Below are 17,758 nucleotides of genomic sequence, written 5' to 3'. Positions count from 1 at the left end.
TACAAATGTACATGCTGTAATTACACTTAGCCATATTCTACTGCTCTTCATCCTGCACATACACTTATTCTTACTACTCTTATAATGTTACTGCTACAATGGTACTGTTACCACACTGCACATAGCTGTATACACACTGTACATACCTGTCTATATGGTTCATACTGAATATCCATATTTATTCAGTTTTTCTTATAATATATTCTGTTAATACACTGCATATCTATATTATTCTTATGGTACTGCCACATTGCACATATCTGTACATGTTGTTCATACATTTTTCATATTACATAGCCATATTTATTCTGCTCTTATAAGGTCACTGTTAATACACTGCACATATTTATATTTAATTTATATTACTCTAAACCACTTTCTGTAAATCAATATGTATACTACTGTTTACATTGCACTATATTTCTTGTCCTGTCTATGCACCACCTGTCTATACTTTGTAGTCTCGGTGCCTGCCGAACTTAGCCCCGGCCAACTTCAGGCTATATACTTTGTATATCACATTGCACTTTTCTGCTTTTTTTTACACTTCTGGTTAAACACAAACTGCATTTTGTTGTCTTTGCACTTGTACTCTGCACAAAGACAATAAAGTTGAATCTAATCTAATCTAATCTATTTCATTTTCATGAAAGCATCTCCCTCTAGATTGTTGAGACATTTCACATAAATGTTCATTAAAGTAACATAATGTAGTTATTTTACCTTAATGCTTAAAACTAATGTTGATGCCACACTAACTTACAATAAATGATGGTGCCCACAACACCTATTGCGCTAATGTTGTTGTCGCGGGTAGGACCATGACCCTCATGAAAAGGGGAATTCCTACATTGTGTTTCTTAAGCAATGACAAAATAGCCACTGATGTAACAGAGACTTCAGTTGCCCCAACATTACAACATCATTAATACATCGTGTTTCCCTGAGAAATCTACATAATATAGCCTATGAAATAATCAATTCAATCATTTAGGCATTCATAAAATACCTTTATTATTCACTAATATGTCCTATACAAACCCTTTACAAGATAAAATCATTTAAATACATGATAACAGTGTTCTCCAACACTTACCAAAAATGTTCTTTGGTTCTTTTGATGTAAAATAAGTGCAGAATAAGTCAAGGTCAGACTTCAACACACCAGAAGATGATCTCAGGAAAAGAAAGCTCTAGCTGTTTGGGCCACGACAAACCGTTACAGTAAACCCCACCGCAAGATCCTGTTTGTGATACACTGAGCACTCAGTCAGTAAAGGTGAAATCAGGAAGTGATTCAAAAGCACGCAAAGGAAATTGACACAAACTGAGCGACTCTGCTCTGTTCAAGTTGGACTTGACTCTGCTCTGTTCCAGTTGTACAACTCGGAGCTGGACTTTTATTTACGGAATCCATGACATGGAGAGGGAGGCCGAGGGGTGAGATGGACTGTGTATTGAGTCCATTCACAGCAGATGCTCAACAGTCACCATGAATAGCAGCATTAAAGGGGCACACTCAAGTGCCATCAGAGCAGAGGTGCGGCGGCATGAGAGTGTCCAGAACAACATTAACAAACTTCGCAAGCAGCTGGAGAGGGTGACCGACCAACAGCTCCGAAGTGGCCTCAAGCTTTACCTCCACAGCATCCAAGGTGAGCACTCTGTAGTGCTGCTGTATTGCTGTAGCTGCACATGAAGTGTATTGAGTGACTGTGCTTCTTGACTATAACACAGGGTAAAATGGTGGATACCTGCAGTCAGTATGAAACTGTAAAAGTGTCTCAAAGGACATGTGGAACATGCAATGCAGGGATTGCTAATTGCATTGATTTGACAATTCTCAGTGTTCTGTTGTCTAAAAGTGCAATCATGCAGTGCAAAATACAGGGAAGAAAATCATCAAGTCAATATCAAAAGACTTTAAATTATGTTATTTTTCTTTATTTGTCTGTTTGTTTGAATATGTACGCCTAGTTACATACATGTGATCAGTAAGTACACATTGCAACACTGAAGATAGATATCTGTTTAGGGGTATTCGCACTGTAGGGACTTTTTGCCATTGTACCTTTTTTGTAGTATCATATAGTACGTTTCTCCTTAACTCTTCTGTGAGTGTCTGAGTCTACGCAGACATACGACATAAATCTACCACAACATTTCCTGTCTCCCCTGTCTTTGAGGAGTTTATCTCTCAACTGCTGCTTTATGAACTCAACTCAGTGTTCAGCAGCAAAGACAATATGCTACAGAAAAAGGTCATTTGCTGAATGCATTGACTATTAATGGTCAGGCAATTTTTCCATATAAGCATGGCCCAGTTCTTGACAAAAGCTTTGCAGTGAGCCGTCGTGTGTTGTCATGACAGCAGAATCTTGTTCCTGCTGTGCTAGCCTACTTCCTGTGTCTGACGCTCAGTAGCTGGCCCCAAAAGCCACTTCCTGTCAGTCAGAGACACCACCTGCTGCTGTCCCCACTGTGCCATTCCCCTTATATTCCTTTGCTTAAAGGTGAAATACTTTGGTATTAAGCAAAAATGCATTAAACCACAAAACCTCTCAAGACACAATTAAATGTTTGTCTTGATATGACATATTCTCATATTTTTTCTGTTTGTTTTGAATCATTGGCAATTTATGGTCCAGAAATATATCTCAAGAAGTGATGTTGAATGCACATGCACTTCAACTGAAGCACTCATCTTCAGATGCTTGTTGACAGCAGTGTCAACAAACAGGAAACCGGTTTGCCGACTTCAAGTAAGCTAGTGTACAGAGCCCATAGCAGCAGTATCTTTCCCATTAAAGCAAACATTTGCTATGCACAAACTGAACACACACACAGACATGCACACACACATAGGCTACCATTTTACACACATTCCCAAAGTGAAATTGTACCACTTACAGTACATTATTGATCTTCGCTCATCCTAGTCACTGGTCAGTGTTTAATTGAGTGCTGCCAGGAGCAGCCGCCCCCCTCTGGACTGTCTCACCACCTTCCCCTTCTGTGCTTTTTTTAGCATATCAATTACACCTCACCAGATGTCCAAAAAAGGATTGCCTTGGGTTCACAAGGTCAGAAGCCACATCCCTTTTCTCACTAAAAATGTGGTCATAATAATGGGAAAATGCCGTTGTCTTTGTGCATTATTTTTTATAATAATAATCACAATCAATAACTAAGCCATTGGCCTTCCTATATTTATACTTAATTTATTTTTGATTTAAGATGTACATGGACTATAGCATTTTAATTCCTTATAAATACAAGCTTGTACATAAAAGCAGTTCCAGTATACTTCAGATACTAAAGCTAATTTCAGTCTACAGATATCTGTAACAAAGCAAATAGGCATGAACCAGCGCCCTGTACACAATTCCTATTTATTTATTTAAAACAGAGTAGCTTCATCCTCCCCTCACTTCCTGTTCCCCACCCACTATATTTCACGCTCAAATACATAATAGATGTCAAATTCAAAGCAAATCATTATTTAATACATTGACTTATGTATTGTGTATGCATTTATACATATATCTAATTATGAAATTGTCATTGTTGCTTCAGTTGCAATATAAATCCAGTTGTGTTCTGCTGATTAACAGGAAAACAGATCAATACAGTCATTATGGCCTTTACCAGCCACATACTCTGCACACAATATGAAAATACATCTTCAATACAGAGAGAATCCAATGGAAGATAAATGAATAGTTGCCTTAATTAATCTGTGGCATTTTAGAACATCCAGCTATTTTTCTTTCTCTCTCTGAGAGCTGTGTTTTGTAGCCTTTCTCCGCCTATTCCTAAAGCATCATTGCCATTCCCTTCCACATCAGGGAGAGGCAGAGGGGTGGGGGCATGTGAGCAACAGAGAGCGCGGGCTGAGCACAGTCTGCTTTCTGTCAGAGGCGGAACAAGAGGGTGGGGAGACAAGCGCGTAAGCCAGACAGAGACTGAGAGACTGAGAGACTGAGGGAGTGAGTGAGTGAGGGAGAGAAAGAGAGAGAGAGTGTGTGTGTGTGTGTGTGCGCGTGAAGAGGAGGAAGGCAGGGCTTCATGAGATGCGAAGAACTGCGTGGGCACCAGGGATATTCCTAGACGCCACAGCTGGTCTGGCACTCCTTGTGTTGGACTCCTCCAGAGGTATTTGGTTGTGATCCATTTTCTGACCCCAGCAAAGGCAAAGGGCCTCCGTCAGGGGCGTGCGGCCGGACCAGCTATATTGACGCTGTCAGTGCATGATACGCCTGGACGACCCATGGAGCCTGGAGGGCGGGATGGCCAGACATTCAGGGAGGAAATTACATTTTCTTCTCTCCCACTGGAATTATCATTAGCCTTTTCCCCCACTCCTCTTCCTCCTCAGAACCCATCTCATCTCTGTCTCTGTCTTACTTCGCTGGTCTGTCAGTTGCCTGCCTCCCCATCGCACAGTATGGTGCAAGACTTGGAGTGACATCCTATAATCTGAGCACCACAGCTGGCTTCACCATACCCCCGTATCCCCACATCACCAGCGAGGCTGCCGCTGCTCATTTATTCACAGATTTTACTGTTGCTATGGAGGCTGGTTGAGCAGGTAATAATTCAGACATTTGTTTCTTGTTGTGTTTTTGCCGGTTTCTTTGCCGGTATCTTTGAATACCAGTGAATACTAGAATTTTAAGAGCATTTCAAAGAGATCTTTTGAATGAGAAGAAATTCAGCATGTGTGCCTCACTCTGTCTGTGGACTAAGAAAACTGAAGAGTAAATGATCTCACATAGAAGACAACATTGATCAACTGTGACAACATTGATCTTGCAGCCATCATTCTGTGTTTGCTAGAGGAATGTGGCATTTTAGTGGCCAGATAAAAGGAAGTATCTGACATTGACAGATGAGATTCAGCAAAAGCATTTGGAGTTGCAGAGAACTGTGAGAATGTGCATGTGTTTACTGGAATCAGCTTGACTGAAACTTCCTCCTGGAAAGCATTCCCCACTCCATCTCTCGAGCCTTGGAGAAGTGTCTTACTAGAGAGAATAGAATCAATCATATTGATGCAGTGTCTAGATTTAGCTGTCTATGGTCTGTTTTCCATGCTCTGAACTCATGAGTCAAGGCGATACATTGCAACAGCGGACCACCTACCTCATCTCTGTCACCCTGGTGAAGGTAGAGGCGGTCGAGGAGCATGGCGCAAGACAAACCAGACCGACTGCTCATGTGCTGGGGAGTGAAATTGGCCAGAAGAGACCTGGAGCATTGGTGGATGAGGGAGAGCTTCCCCAGAGGCAGGATGCAGAGGAGGCGGCAGAGCAGGGGGCTGGGAAATGCATCAAACTGAAGGAAGGGGAGCGAGTCCCCTCTACCAGCCTGCAGGTCACCAATACCAACAAAAATGGAAGGAGTGAAGGAACAGGAATGCCAGCTATCAGAGATGATCAACCCTTCCACTTAGCGGACATGGGGGCATCTGCCAATAACACCGAGAGTGACACCTCAGAAAGCATTAGTCAGGGGCCAACCTCTCTGGAGAAGTCCCACTGCAGGACCATCGGCGGCCCAGAGCTCAGGGAGACGAGGAAGAGCCGCTCCTCCAAGAGCCTGAACTGTGAGGACAGGGGGGTCCGAGTGAGTTTCCCCACCAGTGCATCTGAGGACACCGGGTCATTCGTGGGGCCTCACAGAGCCTCCTGGAATGAGAGTGGAAACGGAGCGTTTAGAGAGAGCGGCAGAAACGAGGGTAGTAGTGTATCTGCTCTGGCGTACGGCAATGCAGAGGAAACCCGAGGAAACCTCCCCAGGCCACAGAAGCTGAAGATGGGCTCGGTGTCTTTGCCAGGACCCAACACTCAGGCCTCCAAGACCCTGAGGAAGGGCAAGAAGAGCCACACCCTGGACAATAGTGACCTGCGATGCTTATCTGAGGAGCTCCAGGGCCAGGCAGCTACACATTCACAAGCAGCCCAGTCCAATAAAGCCTCAGCCCGAGACCACAAGATGCTGAAGTTTATTAGCGGTATTTTCAGCAAGAGCAACCCTTCCACTGCCCCTCCAAAGCAGAGCTCTATGCAGAGAGACTCTAGTGAAGAGGAAGGTAAACATTTATCAGCAATCAGCTGTGTGTGTGTGTGTGTGTGTGTGTGTGAGAGAGAGAGAGAGAGAGAGAGAGAGAGAGAGAGAGAGAGAGAGAGAGAGAGAGAGAGAGAGAGAGAGAGAGAGAGAGAGAGAGAGAGAAAGAGAGAGAGAGGGGTGTTTGTTTAATCTAACTGGGAGGATTTGCATATATATTTAGAACATGGGAGGAATTTAAATGAAAATTTCATGCTTTAAATTTTATTCAGAATGGGCACAATGTGTGGTAATCTTATTTGTTTTATTCAGTTATTAGTGAGGGTATTTATCATAGCTGTATTTTTCCCACCAGGAAGGGCCACTATATATTGATCCAACACTAGACGAATGAAGACTATCATTAAAGTTGACAAATTACTTGTGTAGTATTTTACAACCACTTCCTAACATTTTTTTCCGCCCAAGCACTTGGCAGAAAACAAATTTGATAATACTCACATTCTGGGTAGCCGCAATTACAGCCAATGTCCTAATCCTGTCTTTGATGTTCCACCCACCGCCTGCTTCTCAGAAGCATCTCCACCATGGCAGTTTCTATCCCACATCCTGCTCTCCCTATTTCCTGGCCACGTCAAGTCAATTTGAGGCGCTTACATTTCACAGGCCTCCATCATTATTAAAATGGACCTACTGTACAAAGAGAGGGGACATGTTTGACAACATGCTTGACAAAACTGGTTCACGTTTCCTTATAGATACATAATTTCAAAAGCCAGAAAACCTCACATGAACCATTTACGATCAGTGTCAACTAGGAAGATTAAATTTGAACGAATTCATTTTTAATCACCAAATAAATAAGGATTCTCAGGCAAAGGGAGAAGCTGGTTGTGATGAAGATGAATAAAAACCAGCTGTTTTTTTTTTACAGTAGTTATTACTAAGTTGGGGTTAAGAGGATTTAAGGGTCTGACAAATATTCACACCATATTTGGCAATCATCAAGATATCAATCTCTACCAAATTCTATCATATTTGAAAAAAAAATGAGACAAACTTTTATTATGGAAATCATAAGATTAGAGCATGTTGGAGTCATCAGAATGTTTGTGGAGCTGACTTTATTTTGTGTATTGTGTATGTGTGTGTGTGTGTGTGTGTGTGTGTGTGTGTGTGTGTGTGCGCGTATTATGGCATGTGGACTCCCAATGTATTTGCATTTGCACTGAGCTAAAGAAAAAAAAGCAGGGGCTAGAGGACAGGTTGTTATGGCAACAGGATAGGGATGAGAGCTGCTGGTTGCATGGGTTACATGACACAGTGTGTGTGTGTGTGTGTGTGTGTGTGTGTGTGTGTGTGTGTGTGTGTGTGTGTGTGTGTGCGTGTGTGACTGTGGGGATTGGGGATGTTGTTTTGTTGGGAAGGGCAACCAGGTTTTAGAACAGACTTTGTGAGGGGGAAAAATCCACAAAAGGAAAGATTCCCCCCAATCCTTAAGCATAAGGTGTGCTGTGCATTTGTATGCAGCAAGCTTTGTTCAGTTTTATTAAGAGGGCAGGGAGGGAACACCAGATTTTTACCTCCTATGTTGGGATAGGAACACCCTCATATCTGTCGAGTGACAAAGATTTGAATTTGATGCTAAAATGTCTGATTTAATGGAATTGTATTTCCTTCACTGGTGGTTTGTACATTTCAGTCTCTTTGTTGTACCCCTAGCCATCTGTTCTGGTTCTGCCTTGTCCTCCTCTCAGGCTCTCTGATTCACAGCTGTGGTTTGATGTGCCTGCTCTGGGCAGCTTGAAAGCCTGGCCTCCCAGCTGAAGGTGCTTAATGGCACTTTCCTATGGTGTGGCTTAGAATAGGATGACTTATGCACTCACACACACACACCACACAAGCTGAGGTCTGACTGATGACTGGTGTCACTATAGATGGAAAGGAAGAGAGACAGAAAGTGAAAGACACTAAAAATGAAAATGAAGGAGGAGGAGAGAGAGAGAAAGAGGACGAGAGAGAGAGAGAGCAGCAGAGGGAAGAGAGAGAGAGAGAGAGATTGAGAAAGAGGTTGAGAGAGAGAGAGAGATTGAGAAAGAGGTTGAGAGATGAAGGAAATGATAGATGTGACTGGGCAAAAGACAGCCCCACTGTGCAGTGGTGACAGCACACCTGCTGTGACTGTGTGGCTGCTTGCTGTGCCTGCTGGTGTGTGTGTGTGTGTGTGTGCCTGCTGGTGTGTGTGTGTGTGCTGTGTGTGTGTGTGTGCTGGTGTGTGTGTGTGTGTGTGCCTGCTGGTGTGTGTGTGTGTGTGTGTGTGTGTGCCTGCTGGTGTGTGTGTGTGTGTGTGTGTGTGTGCCCTGGGTGTGTGTGTGTGTGTGTGTGTGTGTGTGCCTGCTGGTGTGTGTGTGTGTGTGTGTGTGACCATGTGCCTCTGGTGTGTGTGTGTGTAATGGTGTGTGGGTGTGTGAGACATCCTTTAGAATGCCCCATCACCTCACCATAATCACACCATAATCAGAGAGACAACCTTTAGAATGACCATCACCTCACCATAATCACACCATAATCCCAGAGACATCCTTTAGAATGACCATCACCTCACCATAATCACACCATAATCCCAGAGACATCCTTTAGAATGACCATCACCTCACCATAATCACAGGATCCCAGAGACAACCTTTAGAATGACCATCACCTCACCATAATCACAGCGACAAGCTTTAGAATGACCATCACCTCACCATAATCACACCATAATCCCAGAGACATCCTTTAGAATGACCATCACCTCACCATAATCACAGCGACAACCTTTAGAATGACCATCACCTCACCATAATCACAGCGACAACCTTTAGAATGACCATCACCATCCACACCATAATCACAGAGACAACCTTTGGAGTTATTATCACCACCCTCACCACTGACTTTTCTACGGCATTACCCAGTCACTGCGTTTTGACCTTCATCTTTACCCCACTAGATGCAATCACGAGGATGGGAGTTACACGCCCTCCGTACACACACACACACACACAGTGGAATTGTAAAACGGAGGAGTCTCACAATCCATTTGACCCTTTAACAGTTCAGATAAGAAAGATCACTGAACAGATCTCTCTGGCTGACTTTGTTATGTTGCCCTGGCCCGAAACCCCACAATGTCAAAACACAGCCCTTGCCTCAAAGATTTTATTTGATCACAACTGTATTATATGTATATATTATATGTAATATATATATATATATATATATATATATATATATATTATAAACTGTATATATTCGGTCACACCACTTGTCATTTATCCATTATACTAAATGATTTAGCACGTTGGCAGCATTGCTGAATCAGCTCTATGATTTGTATGTGTTAACTATCTTCTCTGCCCCTCTTTACTCTTCAGTGGCCTGTTCCAACAGTCAAGAATGGACTTTAAATCGCTCCATTCCAGAACTGCATTTGGTAAGTCCAACTTTGTGTGACCAAACAGTGACCATGCTTTGTATATTTCGGCACTGTTGATGAATTACTGCTTCAGCGTAATATAGTGTGCTCTTATACTAACTTGATTAAGTTGTGTAGTGTGAGTGACTAAGGGTCCTGTGCTGATTTTTACACACAGGGTCTGTTGGGAGGTCTACGGAGTGGCAAATCTGCACTGGTCAACAGGTACATCACTCGCAGCTACGTTCCCATGGAATGCCCCGAAGGTATGCATAAAGATCCTTGATTACTAGATAGAGCTTTAACCCTCTCTGGTATGCATTTCCACACCTTCCTGTCATTGACATTGGTTGCCATTTGCCTATCCTAGCTTCACTGGAGTCTGTCTGTCTGTCTGCTTTCAGGAGGGAGGTACAAAAAGGAGGTATTGGTGGATGGACAGAGTTACCTTTTACTAATCAGAGAGGAGCCTGGGCTGCCTGATGCACAGGTGTGTGTGTGTGTGTGAATGATAGAGATAGAGTTACTATTTTTCATCATCACTGTTGCTAATTAAATTAAACAGGGGAATTATGAAATGATTTCAATATTGTTTCCCTTCTTGTCCTCCCTGCTTCTTTCTTCTTTCCTTCATTGGGGTTTACAGTTCACCAACTGGGTGGATGCGGTCGTCTTTGTGTTTAGTTTGGAGAATGAAGCAAGCTTCCAAGAAGTGTACAAGGACTTCAGTGAACTCAGCTCCCACCGAAGCACTGTTGATATTCCACTGATAATAGTGGGCACCCAAGGTATGAGCATCACTAACTTAATGTAGCCTGCAATCCACATATCTAACTAACTTAATGTAGCCTGCAATCCACACATATCTAACTAACTTAATGTAGCCTGCAATCCACATATATCTAACTTAATGTACCCTACACTCCACAAATCTAACTTAATGTACCTTACACTCGACAAATCTTTGCAATTCCATCTTCCTAGTCACTGGTTTGACATAAGGTGTGTGAACCTCCAAACCATCTTGAATGAGCATAACACATGTATCCACAGTACCCTCCTTAATGATAAACAGCAGTTCTTTAAGCACACCCAACATCCAAGCGTTGGCAGTGGTCAACCATATCCATATGATTTTGGAACAAACCCAGCTTCTCGTTCTTCCCAACAGACAAGATAAGTAGCACTAACCCTCGCGTGATCGAGGATAGCCGCGCTCGTCAACTGTCTGTGGATGTGAAGCGCTCAGTGTATTACGAGACCTGTGCCACATATGGCCTCAATGTGGACAGAGTCTTCACAGAGGGTAAGTCTGCCAGAGCACCCCTACCTGCCCATTTATGTTGCTTGCATGAATGTGCCAAGAGTCTCCTCAATAGTACCTTTGGACAACTATCCTGAATGAACTACAATGCCTAAAAACTACAATATTTTCAATGTTGTTATTTGGACTACTTTCACTATCCCAGTTCTATTTGGGCATACGGAAAGTGGCTAAATATTCATCTATATCCATTCAGTTGGTCATTGTATAGGCTGAAATATGTTTCGACATGCTCTCATTTCTTCTTAGCTGCTCAGAAGATTGTTGCAGCAAAAAAGCAAGCAGCCCTCCTAGCTGCCAGCAAATCCCTTCCAAACTCCCCCTGTCATTCTGCAGACTCGACATCTGTGCCAGGACCCTACCACGGACAGGTAACAAGTAATGCTGCATATCCACCAAAAAAAATGATGTCAGATATCAGATGATCAGATACAATGTTACTGCAGGTTTGCACAAAGCTATGCATATATGAGGTCGGAAATGTGACTTGTGCCTGAAATGGACTGTTAAGATACATAGTATCATAATATTGAGAAAACATCATAGTTTATTCAGAATTATTTTAGTTGGACTAGATACAGTTTTGTCATGGGATCAATTTTATATACCACAGTAGAAACAGGGTAACATGAATTCATTCATTACCAAATGACTGTTGCCTCCACAGTAAGCCATCACTGTCTACCATTACCATATGTCTTCACTTCACATTTCTTGCCTTTTATATGTAACACCTCCCATCCCTGTCCACCCTCCCCCACTCTCAGGCCAGTAATGGAGGTCAGAGTAGTGACGTCTCCTCCTCCCTGCCCTCCACTCCTGTGGTCGGCCATAGAGAGCTGCGGGGAGGAGGCTCTCAGAGAAATATCCCTCGTCGACGGACATCCCTATTTGGGGTTAGTTCCACTATCAGTTATATCCTTTGCATCCAAGCAACCCTCTCTTACAGAGCTGTGGTGAAACAAACACAGAGAGAGTTGTATGGAAAGCAGTATTTGCTTAGACCATCTGAGATTTATTTAATAATGTTTGGTATATTTGCAAATATATTTTAGTGAATTTAGTCTGTGTAAGCATTAATACACATCATGCAAGCCATCCGAGGCCAATTTAGAAACATGATTTAAATGCTGGGCAAAATGTAAAGCCTAACAAAAGCTAATTTAATGATGAGTTGAAATCTAATTGGCTAATTAAATATACCGTAGAAAGATCCTAAGCACAAACATCGGTGCGTCCACTCCATACTCCCACACGTCACACGATAGCTTTGATTTATGCACAAGACACTTTGCTCATTGAGTGACTTTGCCCGTCATTTAAATTAGGGCATAGTATATTACTGGTAGATTCAAAAGATCAATTAGTTATATCTTTTACACACACACACACATATATATATATATATATATATATGTTGTTATATATTATATTAATTGTAAAGTAATTGTAGTTTGACATTTAATGTAATTCAGGTTACTGTAGGCAATCAAGCTTTTACAACCCATTCTCATTTGCCATCAGCCATCTCTTCCCTAATAGCCATCCCTCTGTCATCTTCTCCTGTGGCTTATCTCTCACCTCCCTTATTTCAGAATCGCAGAGGGAGTGATTCCGAAAAGAAAACACCTGACAACAGGGCTGAAGTACCTGGCATACGCTCAGCTGCCATCAAACAGGTTAGCATGCATCACTCTTCCTGTGTTGAGTACGGTCTTTGGAAATAATGTATAGAGTTGGTCCATTGTCTGACATTTATTGTTATTGTTATTATTGTTATTTAGAGTTGGTCCATTGTCTGACATTTATTGTTACTGTCTGCTAGGGCATACTCTGGAAACGCAGTGGAAGTTCACTGAACAAGGATTGGAAGAAAAAGTTTGTTACGTTGTCTAACAATGGCATTCTGTATTACCATTCAAATCAAAATGTGAGTTCATGACTTTCAATTTTCTATATATATTTCAACTGCTTTACAACTTTTAACACAACTGAAGTGTGTCTATGTACAGACAAATTATATCACATCAGCCCAGTGTGTGAAAATGTTCTGGATTCAGTCTTCTACATAACTAAGGACAAGTCTGAGTATGTGCTATAGGTCAATAAAATCCATTTGTTTTGTCAGGACTACACACAGAATGTGCATGGCAAAGAGATCAATTTGTTGCGTGTGACGGTCAAAGTCCCAGGCAAGCGCCCCCCTCGTGCTATGTCTCATGGTGGCTCGACGTCTGGCCTGAATGGAGTACCCAAGGATGGACTGGCCTCTGAAGGGACCACACCAGGTAAGTGGGATAGTGCAGGAGTGCTCCTTCCATTCTCCTAGAGAAAGAGATAATCATGCAGAAGTGATTTGTTTGGTGAGGAGAAGAAATCAGTAGCCTGGAAAATCCAGACCCTGGTAATCTAGAAAGATTAAGGGTCTGACCACGAACAATGTAATGGCCCAACTCGAGGGGCAGCACCAAGCATGCATTTGAAAATCTCACTGCACACAATTGGATAACACTACGACCAATGTTTACTGACCTCCAAGGTTGCAGCGCTGTTGTCATCAGTTTAGCTCGCTTCTGGCCCGCCTACATCAGATACGCCGATTTGATTGGTTCCCCATCATTGCTCATTGCCAGAGTGTCTCGCAGTCTCCAGAGTGCTCTCGCGAGAACTCTGGATTTCCAGGGTAAGAAATCAGAGGGCATCCAGAAATAATGCTGCTTTGTTGGGTCAACGAACTAGGAATGGCACTGGGCTAATGTGGCTAGGAGTTGCCTTGTAACGATGCCTTGTAACAATGTAGGTGTGAGTATTACAATCAGCATTAGTTGTAAAAGTGTGGACATTGATTTCTCCACCCATCACAAACATTTCAACAGATCAGTTGAGCAGTCTCTTAACAAAAAAGTGATGAAATCGTGTCTAGTCCTGCAACACAAACCAAAAGAGGACCTATTCTGTTTCCAAAGCTGCCTCCTTAAGCCCAGTCAGCCTGCTGCCTGTGGATGAGGGAGCCGGAGTGGTCAATTCCCCTGCGCGAGAGACTGGACTTCGACGGTGCTCTTCAACACTGTCAAATAAGAACTTTCACTCAGGTGTGTCCCAGGGCTCAGATGTTACCTCCATGTGCAATATTAGCTTTTCTCTTTGGCTTCCATACAGCATGAACTACCTTACACAGCTTGTCAGAATAAATCCAGAGGAGTCCAAAAGCAGCTGCTTTATGGTCTAACAAAATAGAAATACATCTGCTTAAAATCACAGGGTTGGCTTATTGGGTACTCAACTATTCTTAAAGAAAATTATACGATTGCAGCCACTCCTTTTCACCCACAAACCACTTCCAAAATCAGGAAATGTTTACTGCTCTTCATGATTTGAGCGCTCCCAAAATGTGTAAATATTTGTCATTTTCTTAGACGCTGACGGAATGACCAACCTTGCTTCAAAAGAACAGGTCCCAGCCTCCCCAATGACCAGCAGGAAAAAGCCCACAAGAAAAAAAAGCATGAACCCCAAAGGTGATGCAGCCATGGGTCAGGCTGAGGGTAAGTCTCCACAAAGTGAACGAAATAATCCAACAAAGAAACAGACATGTTTAATGTACAGTATGCACATTTAGTTTTACACTGGGGATCCTGGCTAAAAAGGGTTCCTTCAAAAGTTTGAGAGTGCTATTTTGCCTCTTCTTACTTTTGCTGACACTGTGTTGGGTTAAACAATGTCTTTGTGTTTTAGTATTTTAAAAAAACTGTCTCAGTTCAAAATGTCTTTAACCATCTGACTGAAGGGGAACACAAATCGCTGAGCAAATATGATATAAAATGGCCGGCTTTGCCCTGCTGATCTCTCTGCTTCTCTACTCTCTTTCAACACTTTGAACTCGCAGACTCCTAAAATGAATCTTTCATTTACTGTCCCTGTTAAATAATCACTCTTTTCTACGGCCCTCTTCCTTTTCCTGCTGCCCTGGACTTACCTTTTTCTGCAGCCAAGCGAAAAATGTGGAAATTAAAGAGTTTTGGTAGCTTGAAAAACATTTACAAGACAGGTAAAAATATGCAAATAAAGATACACAGCTGACAAGCGAAACAGACTCAACTTAAGACATTAAGGTCACAGATCTAATGATTTATTCATATTGCAGAGGAGGACAATGCCGACTTCATTATAGTATCAAGCACAGGACAAACCTGGCACTTTGAAGCCTCAAGTCAAGACGAGAGAGATGCCTGGGTCCAAGCCATTGAGAGTCAGATCCTTGCCTGTCTGCAAGGCTGTGAGAGCAACAGGCATAAGGTAAATATCATGTCACATTATGAACAATAACATTCCAAAATAAGAAGACATTTCTACTCTCCATTCCATGAGTTGGAAATACTTGCCCTTTCTGCCATGGAAAATATAACCTCTATGTATGATCCATGACATTCATTGCATAGTGTATATCATAATTATTAGTATTTGTTTTCTTCATCACTGAAGGTCAATATTATAAAGAAATGAAACATTAATACATTTCCATATGTGCATGTGTGTTTTCTATAGGCTCGCCGCAACAGCCAGAGTGAATTGGCCCTGCAAGCGATCCGTAATGCTAAAGGCAACAATCTCTGTGTTGACTGTGGGGCACCAAGTGAGTTCTTCTATAGCTCTGCACCTAACACCAGATGGCTGTATTACCTCAGTATCCTAATAATGTTCTTCAGTATATCAAAGTCCATGAGGCATCATACTCGCTCACACTGTTTTCCTAATATGCTTTTTTTTTGTCAGATCCAACATGGGCAAGTCTTAACCTGGGAGCACTGATCTGTATTGAGTGCTCAGGTATCCATAGGAACCTGGGGACCCACCTGTCCCGTGTCCGCTCTCTGGACCTGGATGACCTGTCCCCTGAGCTCTCCCAAGTGCTAAGAGCTATTGGGAACCACATGGCAAACAATGTCTGGGAGAGCTGTACCCAGGGGCGACAGAAGCCAACGCCAGAGGCCTCAAGGCAAGTGCACATCCAGGAAGTTGTTCATATTATATTCATATTGTCCATTACACTAATGAGACAGAGAGAGTATGATATGATTAGGTCTTTCCCCTCAATAAGAAAGGGGCTATTGTGCGCAATTTTAATGGGGCTGAGAATTGTCTGAAATGGAACTGAAGAAATGTTGAACAACTCTTGTTGACCTCCAGGGAGGAGAGGGAGACATGGATCCGAGCCAAGTATGAGCAGCGTGTCTTCGTAGCGCCCCTGCCTGCCCAGGCTGAGGACAGCAGGGGTTCCATGCCAGACTGGCTGCTCTGTGCAGTGGTCGAGAGGGACCTCCCCCGCCTACTGCTGCTCCTTGCCCACAGCAACAAGGAGCTGATCAATGCCCCGCTGGCTAAGGCTTCTCCACAGCCACGCACAGCCCTACATGCTGCTTGCAATCTTGGGGATGTGGTGATGACCCAACTGCTGGTCTGGGTGAGACAAGTTCACCATGTCTGAACATCAACCATTTTAACAATTACATATATTCTGTTGTTTACTTATAAACTGAGTTGATAAGAAGCACATGCTAAACTGAAATAACTGAAAAAAATATCAAAAAGAACTGTGATAAATAACCACAGGTTTACATGGGATTACTATGAGATTTCAAAATTATATGTAATGCAAAATTCATAATTTTGGTGGATTTAAAAATCTAATGTTGAATTTTCATACCTTCTACAGTACGGCATTGATGTAAAGGCAAGAGGTCCACAAGGCCAGACAGCTTTGGCCATGGCTCGAAACACAGGGAGCAGAGAGTGTGCTCAGATCCTGCTGCAATACGGTTGTCCCAATGAACTCTCTCCCACCCTGTCTACACCTAGCCTCTCCCGAAAAAGTAGCATAACCAGTTTGGGACGAGCCAACTCGACCAGGAGAAGGGATAACTTCTGATGTCTTAAATACAGAGACATGGATACAACATATACATCTAGAATACTTCAAGAATTAATTGTAAAAAGAGAATTTGCTGAAAAAGTGTGTGTGTGTGACTGAGAGAGAGAGGTCATCACTGAAATCTACAAGGACCATTTCAAATAACTGATATCAATGTAACCAACAAAAGGATTTTTCAGAGACTGATCAGTGTAATATCAATGTTATCACTATGTGTTAGTACAAAATGTTTGCATTTCAAGAATAATCAAGTACTCAATATTTTTATGGCTGTCTCTGTGTTTTGCCTTTCCATTTGCATCATGAATCACCACACTGACACAGGCAGATATTTTTTTAGGCAAGTAAAATCTGAATCAATGAGTATAGACAGTTAGTTGGGGAAGAAAGAATCCTTACTAAAATAATGTCTTTGTAATAGGCCTACCTATAAACCCAAGAACAAAAATGCATTTAACACAATGTTGTTTATTTATTCATGAACACGTGCTGTTTATACAGATGAAGCCATAGCCTACTTGCTTACAGTTGGAGTCTTCATATCGCATTTTTGCACTGGGAAGATAACTGATATTTGAAGGCATAGGCAGGCCTAGTTAATCTACTAAACACGAAATAGTCTACTCAACAAAATTGAATTTAATCTAATGTGGTCTAACTCAGGAAAAGGCTTTTTAAAGTGCCGTCTTCTCCAAACATTTTCTAATTGGGCATTTGGCACACAGACAGTGTGAATGACATGGTAAAGATAATGAATGAATGAAAAGGTAGCCTAAAGTTACCCGGATAGCCTCCAATAATATGTGTTTCAGCTGTTCCGACTCAGTCTGTGTGATTCAGTTCTCATTTTACCATTATGTTTGACCTCTACTTGAAATTTGTCTGGGGAAATAAAGTGCAATGACCGTGAGAGTATCAATGCTACTAACATTATAAATTAAATGTCTTCCTTGTCTCATGAATGGCAATCAGAAGTTCT

The 17,758-nt window shown here is 42.3% G+C and overlaps 1 protein-coding gene across 5 annotated transcripts; it reads left to right on the top strand.

Annotated features, from left to right (window-relative positions):
- Positions 1-1,328: 1,328 nt before the first annotated feature.
- agap2 (ArfGAP with GTPase domain, ankyrin repeat and PH domain 2) lies at positions 1,329-17,741 on the top strand. 5 transcript variants are annotated; one of them, XM_048241127.1, is made up of 19 exons: positions 1,329-1,655; positions 9,486-9,544; positions 9,705-9,792; positions 9,931-10,016; positions 10,173-10,314; positions 10,698-10,832; positions 11,100-11,221; positions 11,618-11,746; positions 12,446-12,529; positions 12,676-12,780; positions 12,979-13,138; positions 13,817-13,942; positions 14,267-14,395; positions 14,839-14,898; positions 14,995-15,146; positions 15,396-15,483; positions 15,624-15,846; positions 16,038-16,311; positions 16,564-17,741. In XM_048241127.1, exons 1-19 carry the CDS (start codon positions 1,493-1,495, stop codon positions 16,774-16,776), a joined length of 2,538 nt encoding a protein of 845 aa, XP_048097084.1. In that variant the 5' UTR covers positions 1,329-1,492; the 3' UTR covers positions 16,777-17,741. The 5 variants fall into 5 exon arrangements, with proteins under 5 accessions (XP_048097084.1, XP_048097085.1, XP_048097081.1 ...); XM_048241124.1 differs by lacking the exon at positions 1,329-1,655 and adding an exon at positions 3,925-6,094; XM_048241128.1 differs by lacking the exon at positions 14,839-14,898.
- Positions 17,742-17,758: the final 17 nt, after the last annotated feature.

This window comes from Alosa alosa, chromosome 4 (genome assembly GCF_017589495.1).
Source record: "Alosa alosa isolate M-15738 ecotype Scorff River chromosome 4, AALO_Geno_1.1, whole genome shotgun sequence".
NCBI classification, from domain to species: Eukaryota; Metazoa; Chordata; class Actinopteri; order Clupeiformes; family Clupeidae; genus Alosa; species Alosa alosa.
Note: the sequence above shows the minus strand (reverse complement) of the source record. Positions and strands in the feature narration are given on the sequence as shown.

Coding starts and splice junctions, on each gene's coding strand:
- agap2 (XM_048241124.1), top strand. CDS start 5,080: ATGGTCTGTTTTCCATGCTCTGAACTCATGAGTCAAGGCGATACATTG. Junction 10,017..10,172: donor CTGGGCTGCCTGATGCACAG/GTGTGTGTGTGT, acceptor TGGGGTTTACAG/TTCACCAACTGGGTGGATGC. Junction 15,147..15,395: donor GTGAGAGCAACAGGCATAAG/GTAAATATCATG, acceptor TGTTTTCTATAG/GCTCGCCGCAACAGCCAGAG.